At 33.4% G+C, this 17,828-nt stretch overlaps 2 protein-coding genes across 2 annotated transcripts; both read left to right on the top strand.

Moving 5' to 3' along the window:
• Positions 1-1,595: 1,595 nt before the first annotated feature.
• Positions 1,596-6,941, top strand: LOC127728156 (uncharacterized). The gene is made up of 5 exons (XM_052235407.1): positions 1,596-1,644; positions 2,446-2,492; positions 3,411-3,556; positions 5,582-5,749; positions 6,782-6,941. The coding sequence occupies exons 2-5, from the start codon at positions 2,446-2,448 to the stop codon at positions 6,838-6,840; spliced, it is 420 nt and encodes a 139-aa protein (XP_052091367.1). The 5' UTR covers positions 1,596-1,644; the 3' UTR covers positions 6,841-6,941.
• A 1,092-nt stretch (positions 6,942-8,033) lies between these two features.
• Positions 8,034-15,739, top strand: LOC127728155 (uncharacterized). The gene is made up of 5 exons (XM_052235406.1): positions 8,034-8,124; positions 11,021-11,076; positions 11,835-11,977; positions 13,331-13,498; positions 15,619-15,739. Exons 2-5 carry the CDS (start codon positions 11,030-11,032, stop codon positions 15,678-15,680), a joined length of 420 nt encoding a protein of 139 aa, XP_052091366.1. The 5' UTR covers positions 8,034-8,124; positions 11,021-11,029; the 3' UTR covers positions 15,681-15,739.
• The last annotated feature ends 2,089 nt before the right edge of the window (positions 15,740-17,828 follow it).

Raw genomic sequence — 17,828 nt, 5'->3', positions numbered from 1 at the left:
ACAGGAAAATTATTTTCGCGTTATTCTGCATGTATACTATGATTATAATCCTATAATATATAGAGAGTCTCTATATAATATAGCAGTGATCGCCGTGGAGAAGAAACTTGGAATTGATAGTTAAAGCAAATACACTTTATTTATATTATATGTATGTTCATAGTATACAGAAATGCGAAAATCAACGAATTTAACAGAGAGCAAAAAAATAACGGACTTTGCGGGAAAAAAGGGAGAGGGCTTAAAATAATTGTCCTGTCTCCAAGTGCCTATGACTCAATTTGATACCTTTTCTGAAATTCTCCAGACATAAAATCTTTTACAAAAATTCATCCTACAACAGTTTACATACTTTCAACCAAGCTCTAAATACCCGCGATTTCGCGGGTGTGTTCTAGTGTATATGAAAATAAAGAGATGTGGTATGATTGCCAATGAGACAACTATCCACCAGAGTTCCAATGAAGTGCATGTAAGCAATTATAGGCAACCGTATGTGACTAGTTTTAGAGAATTGGAAAAAAGGTATTTGCTGCTTCTCACATAAGCACGCGGCATTTATGAATAAGAGCAATGAGTTGTCGAATTAGAGTGAACAAAAAATCGGAAAATGCATGAACTAGTTGGAACAGTACGTTAAACAGCCATCCGTCCACCCATCGATCCATAATGAGATGTAACAGTTTAACAACATACACATTTAGAGAGTAAACAACGATCCGTTTGTTCGGACGCATGAAATTAAGAAAGTGTTATTTTCATTCAAACAAGTCGTGACACATTGTTACAGCAGACCACAAAAGGTATTTTCGTCGAGATTTAACGAAGACAACCGCTAATCATCTGCCTTTGGTTTTAATCATGGCAAATCACTTTTAGTCAAAAGATTTTAATTGAGAAAGAGAAAGCGAATTCGGACAGTAAGAGGATATTCTATAAATACTTGAAATATATCATAGATCAAATGTAACAATCAGAAGACTGAAAAGTAACGTTTAATTAACTTAACTAATTTTCAAACAATTTTCACCTAGAGGTTCTTTAATAAGATACTGGATTACGCGGACTAACTTAGAGTCCATTGTTACAACAATAGGTCTGCGAACAAGTTTGATGTAAGGTTTAAAAGGGAAACTCTTTTCAATTGATCATTGAATATCAAAATTATTTTCTAATCCTTAAATATACATCTTATATGCAAAATGGTAATTGCAGGATTCAGATCTACAGTAGGAGGATTATTATTCATAATTATAAAGAAAAACCCAATTTTCCAAGTAACACAAAATGAAAAATATGACGCAATACTGCATGTAATTCATTTAAAAAAAAATCGTTTCAGAAATTGGAAGTCAGGCTCAGGCTTTGACTACACTTAATTCGCCCATCGATTTTTTGAAATTTTAACACCATAATAAGCCACAATCCATGATAATCGATAGATTTGACAAGCTTGTTTATACCTTTATAGACTTATATATGCACTAAAAATTTAGTTCTTCCATTCAAACAAACCCTTATCAAATAATACCACATAGGTCATTGTTATGTCTTGCAGGTCTTTATTTTTACCATCTGTTTATTTCCCTAGATTCATTCTTAATAAAAGCCATATCCTGTAAGATTCGAAGGAAAAGTCTCGTGGTAAGTACTTTATATATATAAACATATACTGGTCCCGCAACTGTTCACGTCAGAGAAGTCAAACGATGTAATTCATTGATAACGATATCTATATATCTTAATGTAATTCTAAAATATTATAATGATTGTATTGTTTGTTTAGGATTTATTCCAATATTAGTTGTTACTGTTAATAAATGGCATTGTATGATAAACGCCAATGATAAAGCAACCTAACAAAGATATAAAATTAAAAAAAAAACAATATAGAGATCAAGCAGCAGTCGTCAATGAACGTTCATCCATTACCTCACGATTTAGCATTGTTGTTAATAACGTATTCTGCAGAGGTCAACAAAGATCTGTTGTCGTTTATGGTTCGCGAAATTTCTTAAACGTCAAACAGGTTTAGACTGCCACGAAATAACCAACAGTGCTGAAAGTGACGTTAAACACCAATCAATCAATCAATCAATCAATCAATCAATCAAACAGGTTAAGAAAACAACCGATAATCGTTTCATATAGATTATTAACAGGTACATTATAACGGGGCCGGATAAGTTGGTGATTGCTCACATTCTAGCCCTGCTATCAATGAAATAACATATGGTTCTGTGTATTTATGAACAATTAAACAGATAGTTCTGTGTATTTCTGAACAATCAAAAACATGGTTCTGTGTATTTATGCATTCATACAATTAGACGAAAGGACCTAGACAAAAGAAGGTGCAAAGGCCTAGCATACTTCCTAAGAAGTGTGTTTTATTTCACAAATATCATCAATACGGTATAATGGACAAACTTTTTCTTGTTACAGATGGACAACCGTATAATTGCTGGTATTTTAGCTGTAGTTTTTGTAAGGTAAAATCAACTTTATTTTAGATCTCTTTTGACATTAAGAATGTTCTGTTTAGACTTTATGTTTCAAGTGTTAATGGTTTATAAATGTTTTATTTGCGTTGATTCCAATGTATTATATGTTACAGTACACATTGGAATTCGGTATGATCCAGAATCCTCTTCCAGTGCACATTGGAATTCCAATATCTACTAGTAGAAATTAGAACTCTGATTTATAATCTAGTACAAATCACTAGTAGAAATTGGATTAATCCAGATTTGTACTAGGAGGATACTGGATTGTACTAAATTTCTAATAGTATCCAGGATATTACAATAGCAATAGTTAGTTTGATTTTTTTATCCTACTGGATCTTTTTGTTATTTATTATTTTCACTTGATATCTTTTGGTTTTTTGATAAGCAAAAAAATTTCGACTTTAAAACATGAGTAGAGTTCAGGGAAATAGAATTTGCGTAAATTAACAAGATTGTGTTTTGAATATTGATTTTGAAACATTATTGAAAATTTAACATGTTTTTGTTAAATCTTGTATCGACCCAGTACAAATATGGACATCCTTATTTCTACCAGTAGATATTGAAATTCTGAATGTAATTGTACTGGAATTAAATTTGAATAAATCTGAATTCCGATTACTATTAGAAAATTTTGGAATTCCAATTTGTACTAGAAGGATTCTGGATCCTATTCAATTCCAATTGAATTGTAACATATACATGCACATTTATATAAAATGTGATATAAAAGCGTTACCAAATTGAATACGTGTTAAACAGGAGTAAAATTAGATACAGATGAGCAAACGATGTCAGTTGATCTCTGGTGGAGAGTTGTCTCATTAACAATCATATCACATCTTCTAATTTTCCTAAATAAAACTAATAATTAAAAAAACGTTTTAAAAATATTTGTAGTATTGTTGCACATCCTGGTAGACCTGCCTTTAAAGACAGTCCACAGGCACGAGTTATATTTGCAGCAGCTGAACGAAATCGGACAAATGATGGATATATCACGCCAGATGAATTTAGGGACATCTTTGCCACGTTTGATACCAACAGTGAGTTTTGTTAAACTTCTGTCTTTTGTTTTAAATCTGGTTATTTTCAAAGCATTTAATCAAATCGAAATTATTCCGAATTTTTGTACATGTATTTGATTTATGAAATTTCGTGATCATCGTCGCATTTCATAGAATTTTCGATGTGAATCACTGCCGATTGCGGTTGAGACTGGATGTAACACCGATATAAAAAGAAGAAATGTGGTATAATTACCAATAAGACAACTCGCAACAAGAAACCAAATGACGTAGAAGTTAGCAACTATAGGTCACCGTACAGCCGTCAACAATGAGCAAAACCGATATCGCATAGCAAGCTATAAAAGACCCATGACTTGGGACAGGCACATACAGAATGTAGCGGGGTTAAAGATGTTTGTTGGCACCCCCCCTAAACCCTACACCATTATGTAATAGACTTTGTAACTTCTGCCATGACAATTTTATAGAGACAGAAAAACATTTTTTGATAGACTAGTTTTTTTTAACTGTATCGATATTTTGAGCAATTCTCAATATGGTTTTAATTCTCATGACAACTTTGACTTTAATATTAATTGTGATGAAACTCAAGTTTTATTAGCAAAACATTACATCTTATGTTTTTTACGTATAAGAAGGTTCATTTGTAAATTTTTAAACTTTCCTGTACAAATGAGTATTTGAAATTTGAAGTATCATATGATAACTATTTTTATTATTTTATTATTCTTTTTTTGATATTTCATTATAGCATATATTTTTATTTTGCAAATGATGAAAGTGTCTCATATGTCTTTTAGGCAGGAATCTAATATGATTTTAATACGCCATCACGATTTGGTTGATCGTTATGGAATATCTGTTGACGACAGATATATGACACGACAGGTGCCACATGTGGAGCAGGATCTGCTTACCCTTCTGAAGCACCTGAGATCACCCCAAGTTTTTGTGGTGTTCGTATTGCAGAAGTCTTATGTTTTTTTGTTGTGTTTTGTAGACTGTTTGGCTTTTTGTCGTGTTTCGTTTTTTGCCATGGCATTGTCAGTTCGTTTTCGACTTTAGAGTTTGATTGTCCCATTGGTAATTTCCGCTTCTCTTTTGAAGATTTTTATATTGCATATGATAGTGTATATTAGGTTGTGACACTATACTCAATTAATTACTTACTTGCTTCCTTTTCTTGCACTGCAATCGCTGAGAATAAATATAAAAAGTGTAAAACCAATCAGTTCGGATGCTGTATTCAAGTGTAGTTTATTAGTTTGATCACTTTTCAAGAATTAATTTAACCAGCAGCACTGCACTGAGAGTCAAGAGTTGTAGAAGCAAGAAAAAAAGGATAGGTTATCCATATATTATCATTAATCATATGAATGTAAAAATCATGGCGACGAATATCCTCTAAGATCCTAGAAAATGTTTATGTTTGTTTATATCTACGCCTGTTTTTTTAAGTTATCAGGGCATATGCAAAACAAAATATACGATCTTGAAAGGTTTCTAATTTTGTGAGGAACCGTAACAAATGCCCTTGTCAAGTTACGGACAGAAACAAAAAAGAAGACGACGATTTGATGCTGCTCTGTATTATGTCTACGATTGATTGTTGTTTGTTTACTCAAAGTCGGTTAGAAAATATTACATGCATGTTCAGACCGAGAACAAATTAACAATAAAAACGATACATAGATTCTGCAAGTTAGTGGTCGTCCGGAATGAAAGACAGCAAATATAGACTGCCACTAGGAAAGGAGGCAAGTTGGATAAGGACAACAATTTTGTCTTATGGCCACCTACAGGCACCTCAAAGAGTTGTTGCAAGGGTTCTTTAATGTGCCTATAACATGAAATTTTCTCTACGAGAGGCGTATCCGTAATGTCCCCATTCTTTCCAAACGTGGCTGTGAGTTTATACCCGCTTAGCCAAATGGACGCCCTTCTTTGGAGAAAGAGTAAAGAGAGAAAAGGAACAGAAACTAAACACCTGATGTCTGTGATAACAACTATAATTTCACAAACAGTTTTGTAAATTTACAGGTGATGGCGAGGTCACTGAAGTGGAGTTCTTATATATTTGGAAGGATCGACAACTAGGAGACTTATCAGCAGCATCTAGTTTGTTCCATCACATTGATACAGATAGAGACAATTTAGTGACAGAGATTCCAGATATGTCTAGAATATTCTACTACTTCGACACAAATCGTAAGTGTTCACAAAATTTTCATGTTTAATTTTCAACTGGTTTAATTGCAAATCGACTAAACCCGAAAATCTATCTAAACATAGAAAGACTTTTGTGTTAAAAAAGAAATAACGAGTTGTGGTATGATTGCCAATATGAAAACTTTTCACCACAGACCAAAGCACGAACGGTTGGTTTCACCTGTTGATAAAGTAGATGGTATAAATTATATGCACATACCTACCAACTTTTCAAAATCTCCATTCGGGATTTTTAGCATAAGAGGACCTAATGCATTCCTATATATGTCATTAGTTTACTTAATTACAATATCTATGGTTAAGAATGAGTTAGCATGTGTTCAAATGTATGTTTTACTCCTCTGAATGCCTTTTAAAAGTATTTAAATAAATAATTGAGTATTGTAATGGTCAGGTCAACACCTCTCATGGGGGATATCCCCATAAAGCGGGAAAGTTTGCAGGTCTGTGTGCATCCTTCTATAATTTTCTCATATTTCTTCAAATAATAAATAATGATATAACAGTGCTTGTTTAAAAATGAGTAGAAATAACATGCAACAAAATTCAAACATTAAACGTCTCAAGTTAACGTAGCATTTCTTCAAAGATATTTTAAAAGGAACCATTTAGCAAAATATATCTGAAATTAGATGTACAATACACACACATTGTTGGTAGCAATTAAAATCCTTGATACAACCACTACATTAAACCTTGATTGTATAGATAAAGCGACAAAAATGTAAACCCCGGATCCGCTTATCCTTCCTTGAGATCATCCCCGGTTTTTTGTAGGCTTCGTGTTGCTCAGTCTTTAGTTTTCTATGTTGTGTTTTGTAGACAGATGTTTGTCCTTTGGTCTTGTTTCGGTTTTTTTTTGCCACGGCTTTGTCAGTTTATCTTCGACTTATGAGCTTGAATATCCCTTTAGTATAACCCTTATTCTTCCTAGTTTACACGAAGCTATTTTCAGATGAGTTTACTATCATTGTTACAAGTTGTGCTTATTTTTATTTTGTATACTTTCAGAGGATGGAAAGATTAGCCTGGTCGAATTTGTCATCGTTTGGATCAGTCTGTCTCAGTGACATTATCAAATCAATACCAAACAACATTTATTTTGTTCTGCTATCTTATTATTATTGTATTTCATTCAAATCTGATATTGAAAATATGCAATAAATCAAGCACAGGGCTTTCAGTTTTGTGATTTTTTTTTATCGCTTTAGAGATGCAAAAAAGTGATGATATTTTATCTTTTTCTCTCTCTTTCTTTAAATGCTACCGCAAAGGGTAATTAATTCAGCTTTTTCAAAATTATTTTACACGGTGTATCAAAATTATCAAAGTCATATTTGTGATCAAATAAAAAAGGAACACATCCTTGTATCAGGTGGCTAAAATAAATCACTGTTGAATTTATTATAAAAATTGCGTTAGAAATGGGGATTGTAATTGTTAACAGACAACATAGAAGTCTCGCAGAATTGCTGAATCAGTCTAAACCCTACACTATTGTTTTATTAAAGTGATACTACATGTGTCTCTCTTTTGTCGCAGGATATGTTTTAGCTGGGTTTATTCATCTGCTGTAAATTTTTGAGCCGATTACATTGTTGGAATTCGTCTTTGTATTTCTTTGCCGGTATTTTTTTGTGCGAAGGATGTCTTTTTCTGCTACTTCTATTTGAGTTGTAAGTAAGCACACTATTTGTCCACTAATGGCACTACTTATCAGTAAAACTTTAAAATTAAGTCTTTCCGACCCTGCAATATAGATTAAAAATTGGAAGAATTTAATTTAATAGTGAAAGTAAAAATCTTACTTAATCGTCAATGTTTCAAACAGAAAATAATAGGGCAAAACAGATGTATTTTCAGAATTCAGTAAAGACCATTTCATTTTTGTTATCCTCCATCCTTTAATGTGTGAAATTTAAAAATCTGACACAGTAGTTTATTTGTTGAAACTATGGAACAGAACATACAATATCGCCCGGTTAAATTTTGTTTTCAAAGTTTTAAAGACCCCAATTTTTAAATGGATTTAGCGATGAGGAAATGCAATCGTAAACTATATCAATGATTCTTTGTGATAAAATTCTATGTATAATCATTAGTTTATAAACAATTCATCTAAGTAATTTTACAGATGTAGCATTTATTTCCACGAATTAAAACTGGAATTTTATTTCAATGAACAAGATGTATTTATCATCTATAGCTTTCGTGTTGCATGACGTCATTCATTATCTACACAACTAACTAGAGACATTATAGTCACTTTACAAGGAAAGTAGGTTAAGACCAGTACATTTCCAAACTTTATCTTATCAAAGACACGGTATTTCAGAGTTCATAGCCACTGTCAAGTGAGTGTTATATACATATAGGTAAAAAAAAGGAATCTAAATTATTTACTTATTTGAAATTGTTTTATTTCCTCGAGTACAAAGTTAATCTATAATATCAAAATTGATAAAGTTGGAAATAAACGTATTGATAAAAACTTCCAAAATGCAGAAAACTCGATGCTTTTATTCAAAATACTTTTGGGGGAAATTGAAGTTTAGATTTGATTATGACAATAGGGAACAAACAGCAATAAATATTGCATATAAAGTTGTTGTGACCTTATCCTCTGCCTTATGTGAAATGGCCAGAAGTGAATATGCAATATTACGTCAGCTAGGTTCATATTAGGTTCAGCTCATGCAAAACAGGTACTGATATCGATATCCTATCCAATCACAATATGTCCATGAAACATGCATGACGTTTCTAATTTTGTTTTACTGTTTACGATTAGCTCAACGTAAATTTCCGATCAAAAGTACAAAGTTAGTTAAAAGTGAATATTCAAAAACGTGTTAGTCTTCCAATGAGACGCGAACCGCCTCGGTCGTCTCATGGTAGCGTGCTCGCCTCGAGTACGGGAGGTCATTGGTTCGATCCCCGGCCGGTTCAAACAAAAAACTTTTAAAATTGTTATTTGTTGCATCTCCGTTAAGAACGCTGTATTGAGGAGTAAGAGCGAGGGAAAAAAACCAACTGGTCGGCTCGGAGTCCGAACAATGTGTCCGGGTAATTCGACATGTCTTCCTGTGGATTTTTACCTTGTAAACTATCACGTTAAAATCCGGCTATGCGTGTAGGTTTAGAACAAATCAAGGTTCATATTCATACCGCATTAACATGTTCTGGTCCTAAATATGCATTTAAGAAACCCCAAAGAATAGCAGGTGCACAACTGCATGTCCTGTAGATGTTTCTGTGTAAGTTTATAAGAACTCGGTCGAGTAGTTGCGTATAAACAATCTGATATTATCATAAATTGCAAAATCTATGTGTTTCACTCGGATCAAAAATAACAATTTCATATACTGTAGAAGAATCGGTGCACGGTTGGTCGAAATTTGGCAAGCCGTGTTCAATGGCTTGTGGATTGACAAAGATAAGGACGATAATAGGGATATTTGTGTCGATATTGCTGTCAATCGACACAAAAACAAATACATAAAAAGCGTCAACAATTTTGAAGAAAATACCACAGGACAATACAAAACATAACTTGAATTGAGACAACACCATAGCCAAAAGAAAGAGACAAAAAAAAGCAAGCAAAAAAAAACAAAACAAAACAATAGTCCACTGAAAATTACAAAGAAAGCATTGAACAGTACTAATACTACCAAAAACCTAGGGATAAACTCAGATGCTTCAGATGGGTAATACAGTCCTGCTCCACTAGCGGCATTCGTCGTGTTGCTCATTACAAGTAAAAATCCTGTGGTAAGTCGTGTAAGGCAAAAAGGAGGACGGGATTTTGACAGCGGTTTATCCGTGTTTACATTGTGTACATGTGACAAAGATATTCCACAACGGTTAACTAATCATTATGGAGACCGTAAACCGTTCAAAGAGATGACTTCAAAATTACCATTAAGAACTCTTTGTTCAATAGATTCTTTAAATGATTTTAATGATTGATTGTTGTTGTTTAAAGCCATTTTAGCACTATTGTAACTGCTTTATAGACGTGGTGGTCAGCTTTTATTAGTGGAGGAAGCCGAACTGCGCGGAGAAAACAACTGAACTTCGACAGGACAACTGGCAATCATAGTCAATTAAGATTGGAGACTGCCACGTGGGTTCGAACTCACAACCTAATTGTTGGCAGGCTAGTGATACAGTAACAATAACGGTCTTTACTAATAGACTAGTGTCTTTACAATACGCCAAACTCTAAAGTAAAGCTCACATACCACACGCCCCTCTCCCAATATTAAAGAGGAAACGTTTTTAGAAAATCTGTTTACCTCGAGGTATGATTTTTTCTGTTATAATTTAGGACATTATTACTGTCGTACACAAATATATTCTTACTAATCATGACCTTGACCTAAGATAATGTGACCTTAAAATCAAAAGGAGTCTTTCTCGCATTATATGTGACTATATATCCAAGTAAGATTTCAATCCTATATGATGTATTTGATCTAGCATCCCGAAACTTTTTTCTGCGTTAAATATTTAGTTACTTTGACCCTGACCTTTGACATGGTAATCTCAAAATCAATAGGGATCTTCCTCTCATTATATGTGACCATATATCCGAGTTGGGTTGTAATCCGATAAAATCTTTTGATTAGTCATCCGGAAACGAAGAAGAATGACGGGCCAAACGACGGACAGACGGACGGACGGATCGAAAACTATATACCCCGCTACTATACAGCATGGGGTATAATACAAAAGAGAAATACTTACATGTTCCCTGACAGAAAGACACATGAATATATTACAGGGTTAAACTAGTTTTTAGAACTCAGTCCGCCCCTTTTAATCTCGATCAGTTGACTATCAAAAGGTTCACGAAAGAACATAAAGAATATCTCTACAGGAATAACACTTAACTCTATAATAACGGTATAATAGAACTTAAGTTAAACCAAAGAACAAATATACAACACCGCATCAAAGAATTGTACTCGCAGTCTAAAATACTCAACCTGCTTATATGAAGTCATGCCTTCCTTCACTCAAATATTGGTGGCAGTACCATATAGTAGATTTCATTCAACAATGTCATAAACAGTACATGTAGACACAATCTTGTGCAGTGCCCAAAACACAGGTGTATGTAGAATGTTATCCAATCAAATACAACAACCTAAACATATTACATTAAAATGGTAGATATACTCTTTATAACTTTTAACTTGATCGAAGTGGAAGATCAATTGTTGGGTCGTTTGATTATTTCAGTTGAACATCATGGCAAAACTACTGACAACTATCGTAGCAGTAATGGCAGTTTCCATGTGAGTTGCTTACTTTGCATTAAAGCTAGTTCATGTGATTGTCCATCACAGAGTTAACTCAAAGAATTAAGATTAGCTTACATTATGGATATTATTTGGCATAATTACCCTTTTTTTAAATATCAAATAGAAACCAGGACAGATTAAACTTAAAACTCTGATAAGTGAAAGTCTGATAGGTTTGCTACACAATTTCATTTCTTTATTAAGACATGGTAGTTTAAAATGCAGGGGTATTTTTTCACCCATTTGTAATTTCCTTGGCAAATGGGATACGTAATTGAAGCAGAGATCCCTCTTTGTCAGCTGATCTGGACTGCTTAGGATTTCTGTATTCCCGGTAAATTTAAAATAAAAGATGTTGTGGATTGAAAGGAAAGACATGGTAGTTGATTTACAACTATATTCCATATACGTACATCATTTTTCTTGCGTGCTTCTTATCTATTACCGATAATGTTGGAAATCTATCCTGAGCATTAAGTGCAATCTCATTATTTATTTTATAAAAAGGAGTGCTCTTTCGTTAGATACTTGTTTATCTAGCTTCATGAAATTTTACTATATTCATAACTTATTCTCAGATTAATAAGCTCGGTCCGAATTTTATGTTTTCCATAAATACATATCGTTTTGTTACCTTCCAGCATTTTATCTTGTGCCTATAAAGTCTTTTGTTGTATATTTTTTTTATACCATCTGAATCGTACAAACAGAATTGTGTGTTCATTTCAGAAATACTTTTTTGTTATTTTTAGAGCAATTGTTTTTGGTAACCCTGGTAGTACAGTAGAAGACAGCGATGAAGCTAGACATTTATTTCATTTAGCAGATAAAAATCTTGACTTCCTGTTAAATCCAGACGAAATGCATTCCGTCTTTTTAGACTTTGACTTAAATAGTAAGTACATATTTGATCAGTTTTGGAACTGCATGTATACCTTCTGTGGTCCCAAAGTGGGCCTAATGAGTTTAGTGTTATGCAATCTTTACTTTTTTGTAGTGCTTTGACTATTGTTTGCTAGCCATCTTTGACACAGTATCTTTGACTGATACTTTTTATCATATAGCGTTGGTACCATTTTATTTTGCCTTTTATTTAACAAGCAGTGAGCCTTTAAAGACGTATATCAACATTATAACTTAATTAGGAGCCGCTGTATAGCCTTTTTGTGCTGATGCGGCGTAAAGCAATCACCAATCAATTAATTAGAAGCCATACAATTGATTCGATGCATTATTTTTAAAATGTTTTATGCCGTTACTCCTTTATATGTCATCAATATTTGGCAGTTTACACTCCGACCTTAAAATATAAAATAATACATATGCATTATCTCTATGGTAGATATTTCAGATACGTCATTGACGCTTTTCAGGGCATCTCCAATAGGAAAAGAGCAGTAAATCATCAAATAGTTCGAAAACATTGCGAAGAATTAACTATTTGTGACAGGTTTTTTTTATCCATAAGAGGCGAAAAAGGGTGAAAGAGCTCAATAATCTAAGTCCCGCAGTGTCAGCTATTTGAAAGAAAGCTACATGTACATACCGATGAGGGTCTGGATGGGGTCCTTCATTTCTCTATTCTTTATACTGTTTGCCCATTATTCTCTATTTTTTATATTCTATCACCTCAGTTTTTTTTCTATTCTTTATTTTATTGATTCATTTTTCTCTACTCTTTATAATTTTTGCCCATTATTCTCTATTCTGTGAACCCCCATCCAAACCCTCGCCGATAGTGGCATTTAAAATCGGTTCTTTTTAGTGTAGGGGTATTGCTGAAACCATTAATCATGTATTTGCCTGTCAAATAATTTCCTTTTCCATTTCCTTTGAACAAGTCAGAGAACAATGTTGTTGCCCCCTATCCACCGTCCCTATCAAAAGTATGTAGGGGGTCTCGGTGGCCGAGTGGTCTAAGCAGTTACTACTGTAATCACTAGCCAGTCAACACTGAGGTTGTGAGTTCGAACCCCGCTCGTGCGGGTGCACTCGACTCCAATCTTAATTGACTAGGATTGTCAGTTTTCCTATCGAAGGTCGGTGGTTTTCTCCGGGCACTCCGGCTTCCTCCACCAATAAAAACTGGCCGCCACGAAATAGCCCAAAAGCGGTGCTTAAAAGTGGCGTTAAAACACCAAAAATCAAATCAAATCAAATCAAAAGTATGTTCCGCTACCACTGCTTATACTATAGAAATTACATATTTCACAATCCATAAAAATTTGTTTTATTTTTCTTACTATAGATGATACGTACATCTATGTGGACGAATTTATCAATGACTGGTTATCGGACAATTTGGGAACGGCATTAGAGGCTGTGACAATATTCCATCATCTCGATGTTGATAACAGTGGCTATATCAGCGAGAATCCAGATATGCCCTTCATTATCCACTTCTTTGACAGAGATCGTAAGTAACTATTTTTTGCGGATGTTGACTGTAAAAAAATATGAATAAGGCATGTATGTTGAATTTCAAAGACATATTGCTTTCTGCTATTTTACAATCTAAGATGGTGGAAGACACTCGGCCTACATTAAACATGTTAAAAGTATAGGATTTATGTTTGATAGACTGTAACAAAATAAAATGTTCCAAAGGAAATTTAAATACATGAACTTTAAAATTCAAGATTCAAAAATTGCGAATGCTTCATTCTTTACTGCAAATTAACAGGGCGAAATACATTCCAAGCCGCATTTTGTAATAAAAATAGACTTTGTTAAATATTGTTCAAAAGATATATATATATTACATATTAAAGATTCGTTTTAAAGGTTTTATATTAATCATTAACAGGCGTATCTAGGTAACTTTAAAAAGTATCTTGTATAAATTAGTGTTTTCGTACTTTTATACGACCGCAAAAATTTGCGGCCGTATGATGGTATGGCGATGTCGTCGTCGGCGTCGTCGTCTTCATCCGAAGACATTTGGTTTCCAAACAATAACTTGAGTATAAGTGTATGTGTCTCTTTGATATTGTACCACAGGGTTCCTACCACAGGGTTCCATACCACAAAAGGAAGGTTGGGATTGATTTTGGGGGTTGTGGTCCTAGCTGTTTAGGAATTAGGAACCAAAAAGGAACAAAAACAAGCGTTTTTCTTGTTTCAGGGCAATAACTTGTGTATAAGTAAATGAATCTCTATGGAATTGTACCACACGGTTTCATATCTCAAAAGGAAGGTTGAGATTGATTTTTGGGGTTATGGCTTAAACCGTTTAAGAATTAGTGATCAAAAAGGGACAAAAACAATGATTTTCTGGTTTCCGGACAATAACTTGAGTATATATCTATGGATCTCTATGAAATTGTACCACAAGGTTCCATACTAAGAAAGGAAGGTTGGGATTGATTCTGGGGGTTCTGGTCCTAACCGTTTAGGAATAAGGGGCTAATACAATACTTTTCGAATTCTTTGTTTTAATTGCCTAATTCTTGACCAATTTCAATGGGATTTAATTCAAAGTCTTGAATTCTTGGTGTTTTTTAATATGCTGAATCTAACCGTGTATTTTAGATTTTGAATTTTGGGCACCGTTTGTAAATTAGTTCACATTGAAGTCCAAAGGGCCCAAAATTAAACTTTGTTTGATTTCATCAAAAATTGAATTATTGGGGTTGTTTGACATGCTGAATCTTACCCGTGTTTTTAGATTTTTTATTTTCGGCTCCGTTTCCAAATTTGTCAACATTAAGGTTCAAAGGTTTCAAAATTAAACTTTGTTTTATTTCATCAAAAATTGAACTCTTGTGGTTTTTTGATATGCTGATTCTATCTATGTAATTATATTTTGGATATAGGACCACAATAAGCAAATGTCCAATTTTTATTTTTTAAGTTCTTAGACCAAATTCATTCTGTGTCAGAAACCTATGCTGTGTCAAATATTTAATCACAGTCCAAATTCGGAGCTGTATCAAGCTTGAATGTTGTGTCCATACTTGCCCCAACTGTTCAGGGTTCGACCTCTGCTGTCGTATCAAGCTGCGCACGCCGGAGCATTTTATTAAAGAATAAACAGATTTTAATTTGAAAAGTTACAAAGCATAAACAGTTGTGAGTAACCCCTTTGTTCTAGAACAAAATACTGTAGTACATATTTCTTAAATGATTAATCCTTTCTAACCACATGGTTTTAATAAAAATGTATATTAGTTTCTGTATAGTTTCATTCACTTGAACATATGAATAATTTTACCAAACTTATGATTGATGAGTCAGTTTAAAATATCTGAGATTAAAAAAAAGCCAAAATATTTCAATGGGATTGTACAAATTTACGGAAAAATCTAAATTGATATATTTAGGGATATTTTATGAATATTCAGTGTTCAGAGTGGGTAAAAAATTCATTGTTTGCCTTGCTTTGAAAATTGTTACAGATTTTGTCTAACGATTCATCGCATTAAAACAATTAACCGAACTTCACTTAAAATTATTTGTAAAGCAACATAATGGAACAGTTTTACATTTGTTTCACTTAAAATTTTTGTTGTATACCATATAACATCTATTTTTCAGTTGATGGACATATAAGTCAAGCAGAGTTTGTTATACAGTGGGTGAAGATTAAAAACTCTTAAAGATAGATGTCAGTAACCATGACAACTGAATACGTCTACCTTAATAAAGTTATATCCTACTTTTCGTGTATTAATTCACTCGAAATGTTGTTAACAAAAAATACAAATAATAAAACAACGTTTTGTGGCTTGCAGAATAAAATAATTATACTGTAGTGTGTCAATCTGACGAGTGAAGCCCTTTCCAACTGATTTTTACAGTTTGTTCTCATGGTTTGCTTTTACTCCATTGACCCAGGTTAGGGGTTGGGATCAGCGTTCACATCCATATTTAGAACGAAAACAAGTTAAAGAAGTAGCAGTATACCAACTTCGCAGTGACGGATTTTAACGTGAAAGCTCACAAGTTAACAGTCCGTAGAAAGACACATCATCCTTCTGAAACACATTAGTCTGACTGCGCTGACCAGTCACTATAAACATGCAGAGATTTGGTATGATTGCCATTAAGAAAACTGTCCACCAGAGTCCAAAATGACGTGGTTTTAAGCAACTATAGATCACCGTACGGCCGTTAACATTGAACAAACCCAATTTCAACAATGCTCTGACTTCTAAATATATGCACATATTGTTTAAAATATCTGTATACTTAGAAGATAAATTCTCTATAAAAAATCTAAATTTTTGTATACATACAAATAAAATTTCATCAACTTTTCAATATTCCTCACATTATTTTTTATAACCTTCCTTTTTTAAATTTTCGGCTTATAAATTAAGAAATCATTTTAGGAAAATGATCTAAGATGGATTTGGTTATTATTTTAGGTCCATTTTGTTCATAGATATAAGAATAAGAAGACGTGGTATGATTGCCAATGAGACAACTCTTCACAAGAGACCAAATGACACAGAAATTAACAACTATAGTTCACCGTATGGCCTTCAACAATGAGCAAAGCCCATACTGCATAGTCAGCTATAAAAGCCCCCAAAATGACAAATGTAAAACAATTCAAACGAGAAAAATAACGGCCTAATTTATGTATTAAATAATGAACGAAAAACAAATATGTTACACAGCAACAAACGACAACCACTGAATTTCAGGCTCCTGACTTGGGACAGGTACATACAGAATGTCGCGGAGTTAAACTCGTTTGAAGGCGCCAACCCTCCCCCAACCTGGAACAGTAGTGTAACAGTACAACATAAGAACACACTGTAAAAATCAGTTGAAAAAGGCTTAACTCATCAGATGGATACAAATAGAAATACATCTAACAAAAACACAGAGTGGACGTGAACGGATACTTATACATCCACACAAGAGAAAGACACTTAGTACAGATATAAGAGTACTCACAGTTACTGAAAGCTAGCTAAAAGCCAATAACAACTAATAAGCTCATCACGTTTTTCGGTACGTATACATCTTTGGCTTTCAAATATGTGGCTTTGAGAGTTCATGATGAAGGTGAATTCAGAAAAAACGTTTTGGGCGCATAAAAATGATAAAGTGTTAATTTATTTTTCACTCTCCCAAAAAGTGATATTTCATATCCCAACTTTATATGGTAGTGTTATTTATAAACAAAGAAGTTTATTACCTTTCTATTTTGGCTCAACAGACGTATTAATAAATGTTATGATTTGTCAGTTCAGTCATAGTGTCAGTTTCTTAGACTAATTTCAAACTTAAGTATAGATTTAAAACTATCATATTTTTTTGTTTTTGTTTTTCATTTGTTGATCATGTCTTCCTACATACCGTTTATGACGTTGCTTTATAAATATTATTTAAGGAATGAATGTAATATTTTTTCTGTCTATGAAGAAATAACATAAAAAATGTGGTGCACACTCAATAACCCGCGTAGCGGGTTATTTTAAAGTGTGCACCACATTTTTTATGTTATTTCGAATAGACAGAAAAAATATAACAATCATTTCTTATAATTTAATTCTAAATTCCATTTTAAACCGGAGTAAACCATGAAAAAACGTTGATGACGTCACGGTCACATGACAAAATTGTGTCTATGAGCTGATAATTCTTATATGGTTTGCGTATTAGAGAATACGTTGATATGATTGGTCGAGAGGGCTTCCGGTAGTGGATCTTGACGTTGTTTATTTTTCGATAGACGACGTTGACCGAACTACTAACCAATGTAAACAAGATGGCGGCGATAATTACACAAT

The sequence above is a fragment of the Mytilus californianus genome, unplaced genomic scaffold, assembly GCF_021869535.1.
Source record: "Mytilus californianus isolate M0D057914Y unplaced genomic scaffold, xbMytCali1.0.p SCAF_2, whole genome shotgun sequence".
Taxonomy (NCBI): domain Eukaryota; kingdom Metazoa; phylum Mollusca; class Bivalvia; order Mytilida; family Mytilidae; genus Mytilus; species Mytilus californianus.
Note: the sequence above shows the minus strand (reverse complement) of the source record. Positions and strands in the feature narration are given on the sequence as shown.